The sequence below is a fragment of the Gopherus evgoodei genome, chromosome 3 (genome assembly GCF_007399415.2).
Source record: "Gopherus evgoodei ecotype Sinaloan lineage chromosome 3, rGopEvg1_v1.p, whole genome shotgun sequence".
Taxonomy (NCBI): Eukaryota; Metazoa; Chordata; order Testudines; family Testudinidae; genus Gopherus; species Gopherus evgoodei.
In genome coordinates, this window is record NC_044324.1 from 66,197,754 (window position 1) to 66,212,938 (window position 15,185).

Below are 15,185 nucleotides of genomic sequence, written 5' to 3' on the forward strand. Positions count from 1 at the left end.
TCAAGCTCCTATTAGAAACACTTTCAGTATGTTGTAAACAGGATTGGTGCTTTAGCTGTGCTTAAACTGTGAAAAGGTATTTTCCTGTTAGTAAACACCAGTTTCCATCTTTCTTTAATATTTGTTTAACAATCTCTGACATTAGACTCTTAGGTCAAAATATTATAGACCTGGTGGCACTGATTTCTGTGAGATTATTCACCTGAGTAAAATTATGTATGTGCTGATGTACAGGGGATGAAGTATCGGTGAGCTCAACTCCTCACTTTCTACTAAAAGCACAGAGCTCTCTTTTCCCCCATAGTTTGAATTCATCCACAGTTTAGGATTGCCAACTCTCCAGATTGGCCTGGAGTCTTCTGGAATCGGCACCCATCTCCTGGTGTCTATTGAAAGCTATGCGGGAGATTTTAATAGGATATTTTAAGAAAGTTACATTACATCAGTTGGGGGAAAAAAAAAATCTCCTGGAATAGTTTCAGTCAGAGTTGGCAACCCTACAGCTGCTCCTGCACTATTCAGGTCAGTAAGTTGCAGTCTGTGACTACCACTGGCTGCCATCTCCCTGCTGGGTCACATATTTGTTCCTACCTGACATGCCCAGGAAGACAAGTTAATGCAGGTGTTTCAAACCCGGGGTGTTCAAACACGACAGCTGCTGTGCATTGAGATGGGCATAACTAATCACAAGCCGCTACATTTGCAGCAGCACTTCACAAAAATATGGGTCATTTAGTCCAGCTTTGAATCAAAGGCAGGAAGCAAGAGCCAAGGGAAACCCAAGGGCCAGCACCTAGTGGGTCTGACCTCTTCCAAATCGTAGTAGGGGTTGTAGGGCATTGCACTTATCTAGCAGATGCGAGGAAGTCTGTGTGTGCACCTTTGTCTGCTCTCACTGGAGCCTGTTTCTCCACCCTCCCTACTATCTATGGACCATAGTGTAGCTGGGCCTGCAAGGGAGAAGAGAGCATAAAGAGCCTTATACTCTTTGCACAGAAGCTGTAGTCTTTGTACATCTTGTACACGGTAGGTTCAGGGTTGCCACTAACTGGTCAGGCTTCTGTATGAGATATAGATGGGCTGTAGAGCTATTCCAGAGAGATACACCAGAGATGTAAGACACTTTACTAAACTGCCAGGAATAGCTGGTGTGAACTGGTTATGTTACACAGAGCACCACCTTGTGGCTGAACAGTATAATACAGATTAGAATTCCATTCCATATGGAGTGTAAACTAGCATGGTTAGCCCCCACAGAGGGGGTGGGAAGGAGATGTGACCATGACCCCTTTTCACCTCAGCCAGTGGAGCTAACCAGCTTCTAAAGGGAGTACAAGCTGCATGCTCTGTGCATGCACTTAGATCTGGAAGACACCGTGACTCTTGAACGCCTGCAAGGGCTGCGACCGCATCTGCTCTGTCCCCTCAGACAGAGACCAACACCTACAAAATCTCCACCAAGCCTTCTCAAAACTACAATACCCGCACAAGGAAATAAGGAAACAGATCAACAGAGCCAGACATGTACCCAGAAGCCTCCTACTGCAAGACAAACCCAAGAAAGAAACCAACAGGACTCCACTGGCCATCACATACAGTCCCCAGCTAAAACCCCTCCAACGCATCATCAGGGACCTACAACCCATCCTGGACAATGATCCCACACTTTCACAGGCCTTGCGTGGCAGGCCACTCCTCGCCCACAGACAACCTGAAACATATTCTCACCAGTAACTGCACACCGCACCATAGTAACTCTAGCTCAGGAACCAATCTGTGCAACAAACCTCGATGCCAACTCTGCCCACATATCTACACCAGCGACACCATCACAGGACCTAACCAGATCAGCCACACCATCACCGCTTCATTCACCTGCATGTCCACCAATGTAATATATGCCATCATATGCCAGCAATGCTCCTCTGCTATGTACCTCGGCCAAACTGGACAGTCTCTACGCAAAAGGATAAATGGACACAAATCAGATATTAGGAATGGCAATATACAAAAACCTGTAGGTGAACACTTCAACCTCCCTGGCCACACTATAGCAGATCTTAAGGTGACCATCCCGCAGCAAAAAAACTTCAGGACCAGACTTCAAAGAGAAACTGCTGAGCTTCAGTTCATCTGCAAATTTGACACCATCAGCTCAGGATTAAACAAAGACTGTGAATGGCTTGCCAACTACAAAACCAGTTTCTCCTCCCTTGGTTTTCACACCTCAACTGCTAGAACAGGGCCTCATCCTCTCTGACTGAACTAACCTCGTTATCTCTAGCTTGCTTGCATATATACACCTGCCCCTGGAAATTTCCACTACATGCATCCGAATAAGTGGGTATTCACCCACGAAAGCTCATGCTCCAAAACATCTGTTAGTCTATAAAGTGCCACAGGATTCTTTGTTGCTTTTACAGATCCAGACTAACACGGCTACCCCTCTGATCATTCACAACACACAGCCCAACTGAACCCTGTTATCTGAGAAGAGACCTGCATCACTTGGTCCTTACCCCTATTTCCTCCTCACCACCCTACTTGTCTCTTAGCAATGCTGGTGTTTTCCAGCAAACATTACACAATAAAACTGCTCTCTCTTTTATGGAGATAAACACCACATGGTGGGTTTTAAACAGCCACTCCAATCAGGCCTCTCTTCACATAGCTTTCAGCTCATTTTCTCCTGCTCATTAAATACAGCTGTTCTCAATGAGCTTTAACACATGTAGCTGTATATGTAAGTGATTACAACTACTTAGCATGTGCATTAGGGAAGCCAAACTTTAACAAGTGGGCTGCAAAACTGTTTCAGCTGAAAGCTCAGGCCCACAACCTTAGCAATGTTTTGTTAAAAGTCAGTTGTCATTTAATGTGTGAAGTACATTATAAACAGACAATGAAATACAGTTATCTGAGCAAAGAGTAAATTGGAGTAAACATTATTAAGCAAAACAATCTATTCAGGCTTAAAATATCCTGATTTGCTCATTTATAACAAAAGGTGGCCACAAGACTCATTCCGGGAAAAGGGAAGCCATATTCATGTACTTTGCTTTACATGCTAGTTAAATGTTAAAACTGTTGACAGATCTTTTTGGTGGAGGATAATCTGAAGTTTTAATCAGCCATTTGTGATAGTTTGATAAATTCTGAGCAGTTGCTCGCAGTCATTAGATCAGCAGAAACAACAGTTTAAACACATGGGGCTAAATTCCCCTCTCAGTTACACTGAAGCCAAAGAGTTCAATGCAGTGAAGCTAATGAAGTAACACCAGTGAAAGAGAAGGAAAATTTCACCAACAGATTCTTTGTCATGTGATACAGCCACTCCATTTTAAAGGATTAGTTGGCTGACATTGAGGTAGTAAGATTCAGAAAGGATATGACTAACAACCTCAAGTCTTGTATTCTAGAAAACAGGGCAAAACTTCCCATTGAGGGCAATGTTTTGCAGATGATCACTTTTCCTGCCCTAGAGAGAGAAATACGTAACTTTAAAATATCGGTTACTGTGTGTCTGAGCTTGATGTCTACAAGATCGACAACTTGGACAAGGAATAATGGTGAAGTGAAGGGGAATGAAAATATCCCCAAATGGAAAAGCTAGGTACATATGTGGTGGTGGCAAAAGAATGATATACCTATCCTTCCCGAGCCAACTTATTTTTTCTACTCCCTCCCAGTAGGACTCAAGAATAGTAAACCCAGGAGTCATAAGATACTGTATAAAGGGATATGGAGAGCCTGGGGTCAGCTTTTGGGTATTACAAATTATATTATTTCACCAAAGAGTCCTGTGGCACCTTATAGACTAACAGACGTATTGGAGCATGAGCTTTCGTGGTGAATACCCACTTCGTCAGATGCATGTCATATTATTTCAGTGGTCATTGTAGTCAGCCAAATTTTCAGCCTTTTAAATATATTTTAAAAAAAATCTCAACAATGGCACCCAGATATACTACGAAAAACACCACACACAAGTAAACTTTACTCATCCAAGAAGCTCCATTGGCTTCAAATAGATGCTTTGTCTGAATAAAGATTAAAAAATACATGTTCACATGTGTATTTGTAGAACCATCTATACTTGTGCACAACAAACCAAGAGACCACATGATCTTTTGGTTGTAGTTCTTCCCTTTCCCCCATCCTCTGTTTTTCATCATCACACATAATGTTAAGTTTAAACGTAGGCCCAGACCTTGTGACTGTCTCCCTGCAGGCAGATGAAGACCTAAGATCAAGTGGAGCTGCAGTAAAGTTGGCAGGACTCCTCAAGGGATCATGGATTTGCCTGTGCAGACCTAGTTGATGTCTTATATGTAAAAAAGGCAATGTCTGGCCAGAGGAGTGCTTGTCCGACACATACAAGGTAAAGCTTTACAGTACTGAAGCATTAAAATAAATAAAACGCTGAAAACAAAAAGTTCACATACTGATCCATTAACATGAGCAAATCAAATCTCCAAAGGTTGGGGGAAGAGAATAAAGACGGCTCTCATGGACAGACAAAGAAAAGTGCGAGCTCAAGTAGAGAACAAATCTAGGGTTGGTTATATAACAATCCCACCGTGCATACCATGTTTGCCCCATGTGTCGGTTCCCATTTTGCTAATTCGGAAAAGATTGTCACCAGCAGCATTTTCTACCCAAGTCAGTCACAGAACAATATAATTCTAACACAAAGTGAAATGGCTTTTCAGGGCGGGGAAGGCCATATGATACTCTCTGAACTAGGTGGCGATGATGAAAACAAGCGCTTCTACATAAAGCACTAAACAAAATGCGGGCCTTTTTCTTCAGCTCCATTCCTGACATATTGAGTGGGAGCACAAAAGGAGCACTATTTTTTACTCACTTTAAGCAAGATGATAAAATAGGGTTGGGGGGAAGGAGAAAATATTAGACAGAATCATTGAAGATAGGGGCTCATAACTGGTGTTCTTAGCAACGAGCGTACTTGTAAGCATTCACTAATTGTCTACTGTCTTAACAGCACTGGTATTCTGAAGAGAACAATCCCACTCAGACAGCAGATATAGGCCCAACACTGACAAAAAGATTGAGGTCCAAGTTTTGCCCATAGTTGCATTCAGGAAATCTAAATGGAAATGCCAGGGTTATAATGAAGGTATAGTTCACTCTTGAGGGTGTGGGTCTCTTATTAAACTCATAATACAAAAATGAAGAAACTTCTGCAGAACAACACTGCAGCCCAAGAACAAAGCTGCAGGTTTAAAAAAACCTGAGACCAAAAATAGAAACTCTTTTCCTTTTGTGAATCTACATGCACTTTACTTACAATGAGACATAAGACATCCTGAGAGGCCAGCATCCAAACTAGTGCAGTCTGTACTCAACTAAATGCATCACATTGAAAAATCCCACCCCCACAAACCCACAACCAACAGAGCTAAATACACAAGGATAATAATGTGGTCTACATAGACAGATTTCATTCTGTGGTTATATGCTTGAAAAATTACCTGCATTAAAATGTGGATCATCTTCCATTGATGTCACTGCTTCTTCAACTGCATCTAATGCATTGCCTCCTTGTTTAAGGATACTGTAACCTTTCATTGCTGCTCTGGTAACACCTGAACGAGCTCCTTCTTCCCGATCTTTAAAGATGCGGCCAGCTCCACCATGAACCACAATAACAGGCTTCATGCTGCCAAATCCTTGCCAATTACAGATGTAGAAACATGTTATTCAGAACTTATTTTCCTAAAACACACGCAAGGCAAGCAGCTTTAGCAATTGCTCCCTTCTTCATGTTCCAGCCCCACAGATTAAATCCACTATGGTGCTCAGTGTGATATTCACTAGTTTTATTTTTCAGGAGACGGAACATTCTCAGTACAGGCTTCCTGATTCTGTAATTCATCTCAAGTGCTGACAGGGCATAAGTATGTTGACCTTCACTGCATATTGCAAACACCATCTATTTACTCAGCCTTTTCCTGAGGGATGGGTTAAGGAAGGAGGGTTTTAGAAGGTCCATTTGTACCACCACTATAGTTAATAGAAGGTCTACATGTGACTTTAATAGATGCAGGACTGACCCTTCATACCTCCTGGGGAAAGAGAATTTGGTTTGAATAATTATTTCATGTGTATTTTCAATTATATTATTCATATAGCTTGAGATACTGTGATAGGCACAGATTCCATACTCTGAGAAAATAAATAAGAGCTCGACAAATGAGAAGTAGAATTATACTCAAGAAAGGCAAAAGAGAAAAATACCTCTTGGGAGAAATGTTATCATACTTAAATACTTTTGTCTGTATATTCTCTTTCTGCATTATGACTGTATATTTAGTAAGTAACTAGAGCCAGAAACAGCAGCTACAAACTGATTGAATCATATGGTTAGGTGAAAAAGAATGAGGAAAAAAATGAGGTCATGACAATTCTGCACCTGAAATGGTTTTGGTTTCAAGTTGCTCTTTTTGTTCACTGATGGCAGAATTTGGTCTTAAGATATATGCAGGTGACCTTCATTCATTTCAGTGGGGGCTGTAATTTTTTTTAAGTGAATCCTAACTTTGACAAGCTTTTAAAAATAAGTTTGCACACTACATATCTACATCTACAAGATATTGCACTTGTCTCCCTCAACCTGTTTTAAGAAGTTTCACTTACATGGGAAGAAATAATTCTTCTATAACAAATGAGGAAATTAAAATTTGAGGCTTATTCCTGCTAACCCTTCCTTCATGTCAGATGAATAATCCTTATCCTCCACTTTAATCAACATGTTTGCACAAGTAAGTTAAAGCTACTCACCTGACATATGTTAAGCAAGATCTGGCCTTGGTTTAAAACTTAACTAATACTTTTGCTTGGATTTCAAACCTTTGACCACATGCAAAGTAAGAGCAAACTTTGCATTCTGTGAAACAAGATGCTAAAAGCTGGTAGTGAACAGTTTAATTTTTATCTTTGACTGTAAAGACAGGAACATTATTTGGTTTGCCTCTCTGTAAAGAATGAGAAATAAGGCATCTTGAGAGGCCAGCATCCAAACAAGTATAGTTTTCATTCACCTAAACGTATCACATAAAAAGATTTACACACATACCCTCAACTCTGGTGAGAACAAAGCTTTCTTTGTCTTTATGGTCATTTCTCCCTTGCTTTTCTCCATTTCCATCTTATTTCTTGGACTCATGAGGCATTTCACTGAATGAAATTAGTATATCAGGATTCACTACTATTATTAAGAAGATGACGCATGCCAAGGGGAGGAATAGACTTGGATACAATACATCTTTTCGCAAATAGGTGGTAAACTATGAGCTATGTGATATGGTAAATTACATTTATCACGCAATTGTCATAGTCTGGATTCTGCCTCCAATTTCTCCTGTGACTACTTCTAACATTACAAGCCTCTGAATAGTCACCTGATGCCAAAAACAAACCCACTTCATTTTATTCTTTATCTTCCCAAATGTTTACTCTGAGGTATATGATTGGGATTATTTAGTCCTGGACATTTGACTGGTTTAGATTTCAATCTTTATAAGCCATAACGTTTTGGAAAGGGAGCTTTATACCATATTACCACTGTTACTTATAATAGCACACTAAATGTGCTAGGCATTGTACAAATACATAGGGAGGCACCGTCCCTACTGAAAATGGGTTACAGTCTAAAAATGGGGCACACACTTACTTGATTATAACTCTGAAAGATACTACGGTATTAGACTTTCAAGCAGAGGTATTTATGTAGGGCAGCATTTGTATTGTTAAACAATACTTTCCTCTTTGTCATGGAGAGTCCCATAGTAGGAAGGGAGTCTGGCTTTACTAAGGGAGGGATACAAAATAGTTTGGGTTTAAAAAAAAACGCTCTAACACCAGTTTCTGTTAAATGTGACACAAAGATAATATAGATGGTGTCATGTGACATAACTTTAATTCTCACTGTTTTAGGGTGACCTACATAACTCATTCATTACTTTGTAACTGGTAAGGAGTTTACCCATCCCCAACTCTTGCAGATGGGACCTTTCTACCCCCTAATCATGAACTCTCTCAATAGATTAGATTTGTGGTACTGACCACTACCGAGATTAAATAAAGGGGGAAAATACACCTCTTTTAGCACAAAATGATACAGTTTAGAAAGGCAGATTTGTTCCCCTGCCCTTTGGGAGAGGGAACGGGTTTCAGAACTCAGTCCTCACACACACTCCTTTTCAATAACGAGAGTTTAAATGTCTCCCTCATTCACAATTCCCCACCAACACTTGCAGACAAGCGACAGTTCCCAGAAATTCTTGAGAATCTCCCTGTGGACCAAACCAGCGCGAGCAGCAGAGGAAGCAGAAACAGCAAGAAGCTGTTGCTGCAGCAGCAGGAGGAGGAGGAGGAATACATTCATTCACGCCGCTGCAGGCTGTGTGTTTTGTTACAGGGTAGCGTTACTCACAAATGGTTGTTCTTGCAGGCTTCACTAATGAGTAGAAAATCTTAAGGGGGGACACAGGAACAGGAGCCACCGGTCTGCAAATGTTCAGTCTTACTTCCGCATGAGATGGTTCTAGTGTAAAAGGCTGGTGATCGCCTGAGCAGCAATTATCAGGCATGTTTGCCCTTAGTAAAAAGAGCTGCTCTCTTCCTGTCTTTGAATGGATTTGAAGGAAGAAGGCTCCTTTAGTTAAAATGGCTACCATTTCCTGGGTCCTCTCAGAAGCGAGGCTAGTAAAGGCTGCTACCTATTACTGTCAGTAGGTTTGAAGCTCAGGTGTCGCCTGTTAAGATTTCTACCCCGCCTTATCCTCTAGTAGTGGGTTTTTCCTGCCTTTTGTTCTCCCTGAGACTCTTATGAGGTGAGGAGGGAAAAGGGCTCAGGAAGCTGAAGGGAAGCGCAGGCTAGGAAAGGAAAAAGAAGAGCTGCCCCCTTCTTCCTGCCGGAGTGGAACTGCCAAATCCCTCACCTGGCTAGTTGCCTTCGGCTGTGTGAGTTGCAGGCAGGGATGAAAGTAATTTACAGGATTTAGGAGACTACCGGAGTCCTGAGGGGGTGTGGCCTCATCCGGAAGAGGCGTGGCCTCTCAAGATTTAAAGGCCCTGGGGAACCAGCTGTGGCTGGGAGACTTAGAGCCTTTAAGTCAACCAGGGGCTCCCAGTTGCAGAGGTGGCTGGGAGCCCCCTGGGGCTCAGGGGCAAATTAAAGGGCCTAGGGCTCTGGCTGCTAGGGGGAACCCTGAGATTTGTGGGGCTGGGGCAGGGATTTAAAGGGTCCAGAGCTCTTGCCACTGAGGAAAGCCTGGAGCCCTTTAAATCCTGGCCTCAGCCTGGCCACCAGAGTGGTGGCTGGGATTCAAAGGGCTCTGGGCTGCCTGTAGCTGTAGGGAGCTCTGAGCCCTTTAAATCCTAGCTGCAACAGGGATTCAAAGGGCTCTGGGCTCCCTGCAGTGGTGGGGAGCTCTGAGCCCTTTAAATCTCAGCCATGGCTGGGATTGAAAGGGCTCTGGGCTGCCTGCAGCTGGGGGCAGCTTAGAGCCCTTTCAATCCCCACTGTGGAAGTCAGTGTGATCCAGCACAGCGTACTGGCTCTTGCTGGTATGCCGGACCAGACCGGATCAGCTTACTTTCACCTCTGACTGTTGTCATAAACAGGTAGTCAAGGGTTAATAGAACAGATGTACTTCATATCTCTCTGGCCTGTAAAGGATTAACAAGATCTGTGAGCCTGGCTGTCACCTGACCAGAGGACCAATCAGGGGACAGGATACTTTCAAATCTTGAAGGAGGGAAGTTTGTGTGTGTGCTGTTAGATTTTGGTTGTTCACTCTGGGGGCTCAGAGGGACCAGCGGTGCAACCAGGTTTCTCTCCAATCTCTCTGATACAGGCTGTTATAAGTTCAGAATAGTGAGTACTAGGTAGATAAAGCGAGTTAGGCTTATGTTTGTTTTCTTTATTTGCAAATGTGTATTTGGCTGGAAGGATTTTACTTTGTACTTGTATATGTAGGCTGGGAGGATATTCCCAGTGTCTATAGCAGAAGGACCCTGTAACATATTCCATCTTAAATTTACAAAGATAATTTTTACTGTTTTTTCTTTCTTTAATTAAAAGCTTTTCTTGTTTAAGAACTTGATTGTTTTTTTATTCCGGGGAGACCCCAGTGGACTGGGTCTAGATTCACCAGGGAATTGGTGGAGAGAGAGGTTAATTTCTCTGTGTCAGGATTACTTTCTCTCTCAGGGAGAGTCTGGGAGGGGAGAGAGAAGGAGGGAGGGGAAGGTGAAGTTTCCTCTCTGTTTTAAGATTCAAGGAGTTTGAATCACAGTGATCTTCCAGGGTAACCCAGGGAGGGGAAGCCTGGGAGAGGCAATGGTGAGGGAAAGGGTTTACTTTCCTTGTGTTAAGATCCAGAGGGTCTGGGTCTTGGGGGATCCCTGGGCAAGGTTTTGGGGGGACCAGAGTGTACCAGGCACTGGAATTCCTGGTTGGTGGCAGCGCTACAAGTACTAAGCTGGTAATTGAGCTTTGAGGAATTCATGCTTGTATCCCATCTTTTGGATGCTAAGGTTCAGAGTGGGGAATTATACCATGACAACTGTATATATGTGTCACAAACACTGCAACTACAGCCTGCCACTGACCAGCAGCGATCCTAGCAACCGGCCCCTGTGGGCCGCTACCTGCAGAGAGCCAGCAGGTGCTGCTGGGCTGGGTTTGCCAAGGAGTAAGTAACCAAGGCAAAAACCACAGCCGGGGTGGGAGGGGAAGTCAGGAGTGAATGAAGGACAACTGGAATAGCCTTCATGAAATGTACAAGATATTTAGAGAAAGTTTTGTCAATTTCAGCCTCTGCACTCTGCAGCCAGGACAAAACAAAAAAAGATCTGAGATTACACTCAATGTCCTAAGGACATTCCAGGTGTTTAAATCAATATATAAAGAGGGTGGATTGGAATGAAAACTACTATTTCTTTCAAAGGAGGCACAATAATTTCCCTGAATATTCAGTTTTCCCCTCCAATCCCTTTGTGGTTTTGTCTATGGGGGCTATTTGCTTTCCCTGTGAATTTTTAGTTGCTTTAGCAAAATTGCTTTGCCCAAAATAAACACTAATCATCATGACATCTTTCCACCATGTTTTGTGTCTTTTTTTTTTTTTTAAACAGTAACATTTCAAAGAGGACCTGCAAGCAGTTTGGACATCACAACCAGGATCCTCTGCTGGGGAGGGAATGGAATAGATTTGAACTTGGAGATGGTTCCTGATTTTGATTGTGTTTAGGAGATCCCCCTCATCCTGGGGGCAGAAAAGAACTGCCCCTGCAAGGGTCACGCACACCCTACAACAACTGGGAGTGAAATTAACAAGGATGTCAGAAATGGCACCTAACTCTGAGCACTGAACTGCACAGGGAACAGCTGAGTTTAAACTGTTCTTTTGCAGGCAGCAGTAGCAGGCATTTCAGCCAGTCTCCCTACTGCAAGCTAGAGCCTAGAGGAAAACCCTTGCTGGAGGGTGGGGGGCAAATGGGGAGGAATGCAGAGCCTTGTCTGCAGCCTGGCTGGAAGAGGGGGAGGGAGGAGCCAAGAAACCAATGTGACAGTGAGTTTTCCCCTTCCATCTGCTTTTATTAGCTCTGAATTTAAGCTGTGCAGCCAAATGTTTGTATTTGTTGTGTATATTAGTAGGAGAGATCCCCTCATCCCTGGGAGCAGACAAGGACTGCCTCTGTCATGGTCCAACACACCCTCCCCTAGACCCCCTCCCCCCAGCTACTGAGAGTGAAATTAACAAGGATGCCAGAAACCTAGCCCTGGGAGCTGAACCATCAGGGAACAGCTGAGTTTAAAGTATTCTTATGCAGGGAGCAGGTTTCTCTCTCCCTCCCTCCCTCCCTCAGTCAGTCTCCTTTTCTTACTGGTCCTTTGTACTGGCGCGTACCAGCTTACTTTCATCTCTGGTTGCAGGTTAAATGTGCAATGGAAAATGCACATGCACATTTGTGGAGAGGCTTCTAACTAAAGATCAGCAGCATAAAGCACACAGAAACCTAATCCTATGTGCTGGTTTTAATCTCTGGAGTCTAAATTAGTGAAGTTGAATGCAGGTGAAATTGGACAAGTGGAACTTTATTAAACCCAGTGGACCGCTCTAGCCGCTTTGCTGAGTTGCTTCCTGCCTAACTCCCTACGTTCCCCTCACCAGGGCTGTGCCATCTATGAAAGTCTCTCCGGGAACATGGTCCCTCTGGCAATGATACAGCATTCAGGTTTTTGAATTCATGAGCCCATGTGCTGCCCCCCTTCTGTAGGTTATGCTGCTGGCTCGTTAGGCACAAGAGCCAAGATCCTCAAAGGTATTTAGATACAGATAAATATCTTCAAGGGTCTGGGCCAAAGCCTATAGGGACATCTGTGACCCCAGATGGACATTGGAAGTGATTTCTTTTTTTTGCAAATGCTCATGTTTACAAGCAACTCTGTCCAAGGAAGATAATCATAGGTAAACCCCCCACACTAGATCTTTCATTAGTGCTTATAATGTTCCTGTTTTGCCACAGCAGCAACCTAGACTGCAGGCAATATTATGTAACGCTGTAGTCTCAGGAGCACTGGACAAGGACATGCACCTATTCAGTGAGCCAATCCCAGGCAAAGCCACCTGTATGAACCACTCCCTAAGTCACTTTGTAAATACCTAATGAAATTGATACTTTTTAACATGCGGACAAGGCCTGTGCAATCAAGAATCTGAACTCCTGAGGTAGGCTATTTCCTTGCTGGGATAGAAACAAATGGACACAAATGCAGGTTGTCACTTACTTAGTATAATTTATTATGAGTGTGCATACTCTCAAACAGATATGTTGATGCAATGTAAATTGAAGTTTATTGCATTAATATGCAGCACTACTTACAGAACTTCTGCTGAACAGCTGTGTACAGATTTGTAGCCAGACAGCAGCTTAGCCCCAGATGCTGCCTTCAGTTCACTTTAACGCTCTGTCTTAGCTCCTCTCAAACACACTAGATTCATTTTATGCTGAAGTATTCCAAATGAATTTGCTACTAACATCCAGAACACCTCCAAACCAGCACCAATCCATCTGAGATATGTAGGTTTGTCAGCAGGGAGCCACTTATGATTTCTACCTGTGAGACAATGGGTGCAATAGGTACGCATAAAATAGTAACATCTGTCCAAGAATTCATCACTTATGTGTCTCAGCCCTAAACTATGAACCCATCCTATTAGTTCTCTGGGAGTCCAACAGTGCCTTTTAACAGTTTGTGTAGTGATGATGTATCTCAAAAAATGATCTAATTAACATTCCTTTCATATTTGTCATTCTTTTTACAATGGAAACCTGTTGCATACAGAAGAGTTGAGTCAAGGCACAGAAATCAAAAACACAGAAACGGTCTATAGAACTAGATGGAAATCAATTCAATAGGATTCTGTAGACGTTACTATAAAAGCCCACAGAATTTAGTGAAGAAAATTATTCTCTCTGTAGGTTTATTAAAGCGAGAGACTTTAGTTAGACCAAAGTATTTCAGTCCTCAGGAGATTAAACTATGTACCAGTGCTCAATGTCCCTGTAATGGCAGGAAATTGACTAGGTAACATATACCTAGATGATCTCAACAGGTGAACCATGTCCCATGCTGGAGAGGAAGGCAAGCAAGTCACTTAATTACATATTAGAGATTTATTTTAAAATTATTATTATTGTAGCTATTTAGAGAAACTTCTGTAGAATCTTATTTTCTTCATCCATGTTAAATTCCAAAAAGAAAGACCTTGTATGTTATAATTACCAGGGAAAAAGCTTTCAGAAAGTTTATAATATAAATGTTCTATTGGATGGTGCAGCTTTGCAAAGACCAGCTTTCTTACATGTTGGACTGAATGTAAAATGTATGAAAGAAGTGGGAACAGTGTTTTGATAGCTGAGTAAGGGCTAGGATGATGTTGAATGATTTCATCACATGTGACTAGGGGATGTTTGTGTGAAAACTGCTAAATAGAGTATCATGTTCTCTGAATCTTGGATGTCTCGACTGTCACAGAAATCATGCCTGTTATTTTCCTGCCAAAACTGCTCCTAGAGAAATTAGTCCCCAAGAAATGCATCATTACATGTGTTTGTTTCATTTATTTTCTTAAATTATTTTTAAAATATCTCAGTGAAGATGTTCAAGGGGGAAAACGCACTATCCGTTAAGGAACAGTGTCATATACTCCTTGTAAACGGTAGGTTGCAGGGCTGCTACTAGCAGATCAGGCTTCTGTAGAGATTTGGACTGGGTTATAGAGCTTCTATCAGGGAGAGAGACACAACAGATGTTCTCTTTAAGACACTTCAACGCACTGCTAGAAGTGGCTGTCACCAGCTCAGGTAAGAGTGTTTCATACAATGTCTCTTAGTGGCTGAGTATAATAAAGTTTTAGCATTCCTTCACAGAGAGGCAGCAACCTACAGCCTGGAGATAGTCAACAAGGCCCAGACCTGCCCCTCCCTGCCCTAGGGGCTGAGTAATATAAACAGGAAGAAGACTATAGAACCCAGGCAAGCTGCAGGGGGTGGAAGTTGTTCCTTGAGGCACCTGAAGCCAAGCCTAACCTGTTTCAGGGACTTGGCTGTGGGCTATAAGTTTGGGAGTCCTGAATAACTGGTGTAATATTTCCTGGCATGAAGCCTTATTAAAAGGGATACAGCATTTGCTTAGTGTATGTTGTCTTCTCCTTGTCTCTAGCCACTGAAGGAAATCAAGATAGGGCAGGCTGGGCTGTAAAGTGGAAGGAGAGGAGGGTGCTCAGGGACTGCTCATACCTTTTTACAAGTTCTTACACAGCATGCAGTGTTTTTTCTCCTCATTGAGTAAGAGCTTATAAATTAACCTGAACTCTGGGAAGGAAACCAGAGTGGCCTTCCCCAGACCTACAGAAGAGCTCCGTGAAGCTCAAAAGCTTGTACCTGCCATAAAGAGGAGTTGTCTAATAGAAGATACTGTCTCACCTACCTTGTCTTTCTTGTATGCTGGGACCAACATGGCTACAACAACACTGCAAGCAGATAGAAGATATAGCAGTTTTCTCCATTATTTGTATTGCAGTAGTACCCAGAGTAAGTCAGGACTTGAGTACCTTTGGGTAAAGACATCATACAGACATGTAGAA

At 42.6% G+C, this 15,185-nt stretch overlaps 1 protein-coding gene across 3 annotated transcripts in view; it reads right to left on the reverse strand.

The window, feature by feature from the left end:
• Positions 1-9,053, reverse strand: part of ASRGL1 (asparaginase and isoaspartyl peptidase 1) — a 34,510-nt gene extending 25,457 nt beyond the window's left edge. For 2 of the 3 annotated variants that reach the window (XM_030555697.1, XM_030555695.1), the window contains exons 1-2: positions 8,967-9,053; positions 5,496-5,693 (exon numbers count right to left, since the gene is read on the reverse strand). In XM_030555697.1, the coding sequence (XP_030411557.1) occupies positions 5,496-5,682 (187 nt within the window). In that variant the 5' untranslated portion in view covers positions 5,683-5,693; positions 8,967-9,053. Of the gene's footprint in view, positions 1-5,495; positions 5,694-8,458; positions 8,650-8,966 lie in introns of those variants that run through there. The other variant, XM_030555696.1, reaches the window with a different exon arrangement.
• Positions 9,054-15,185: the final 6,132 nt, after the last annotated feature.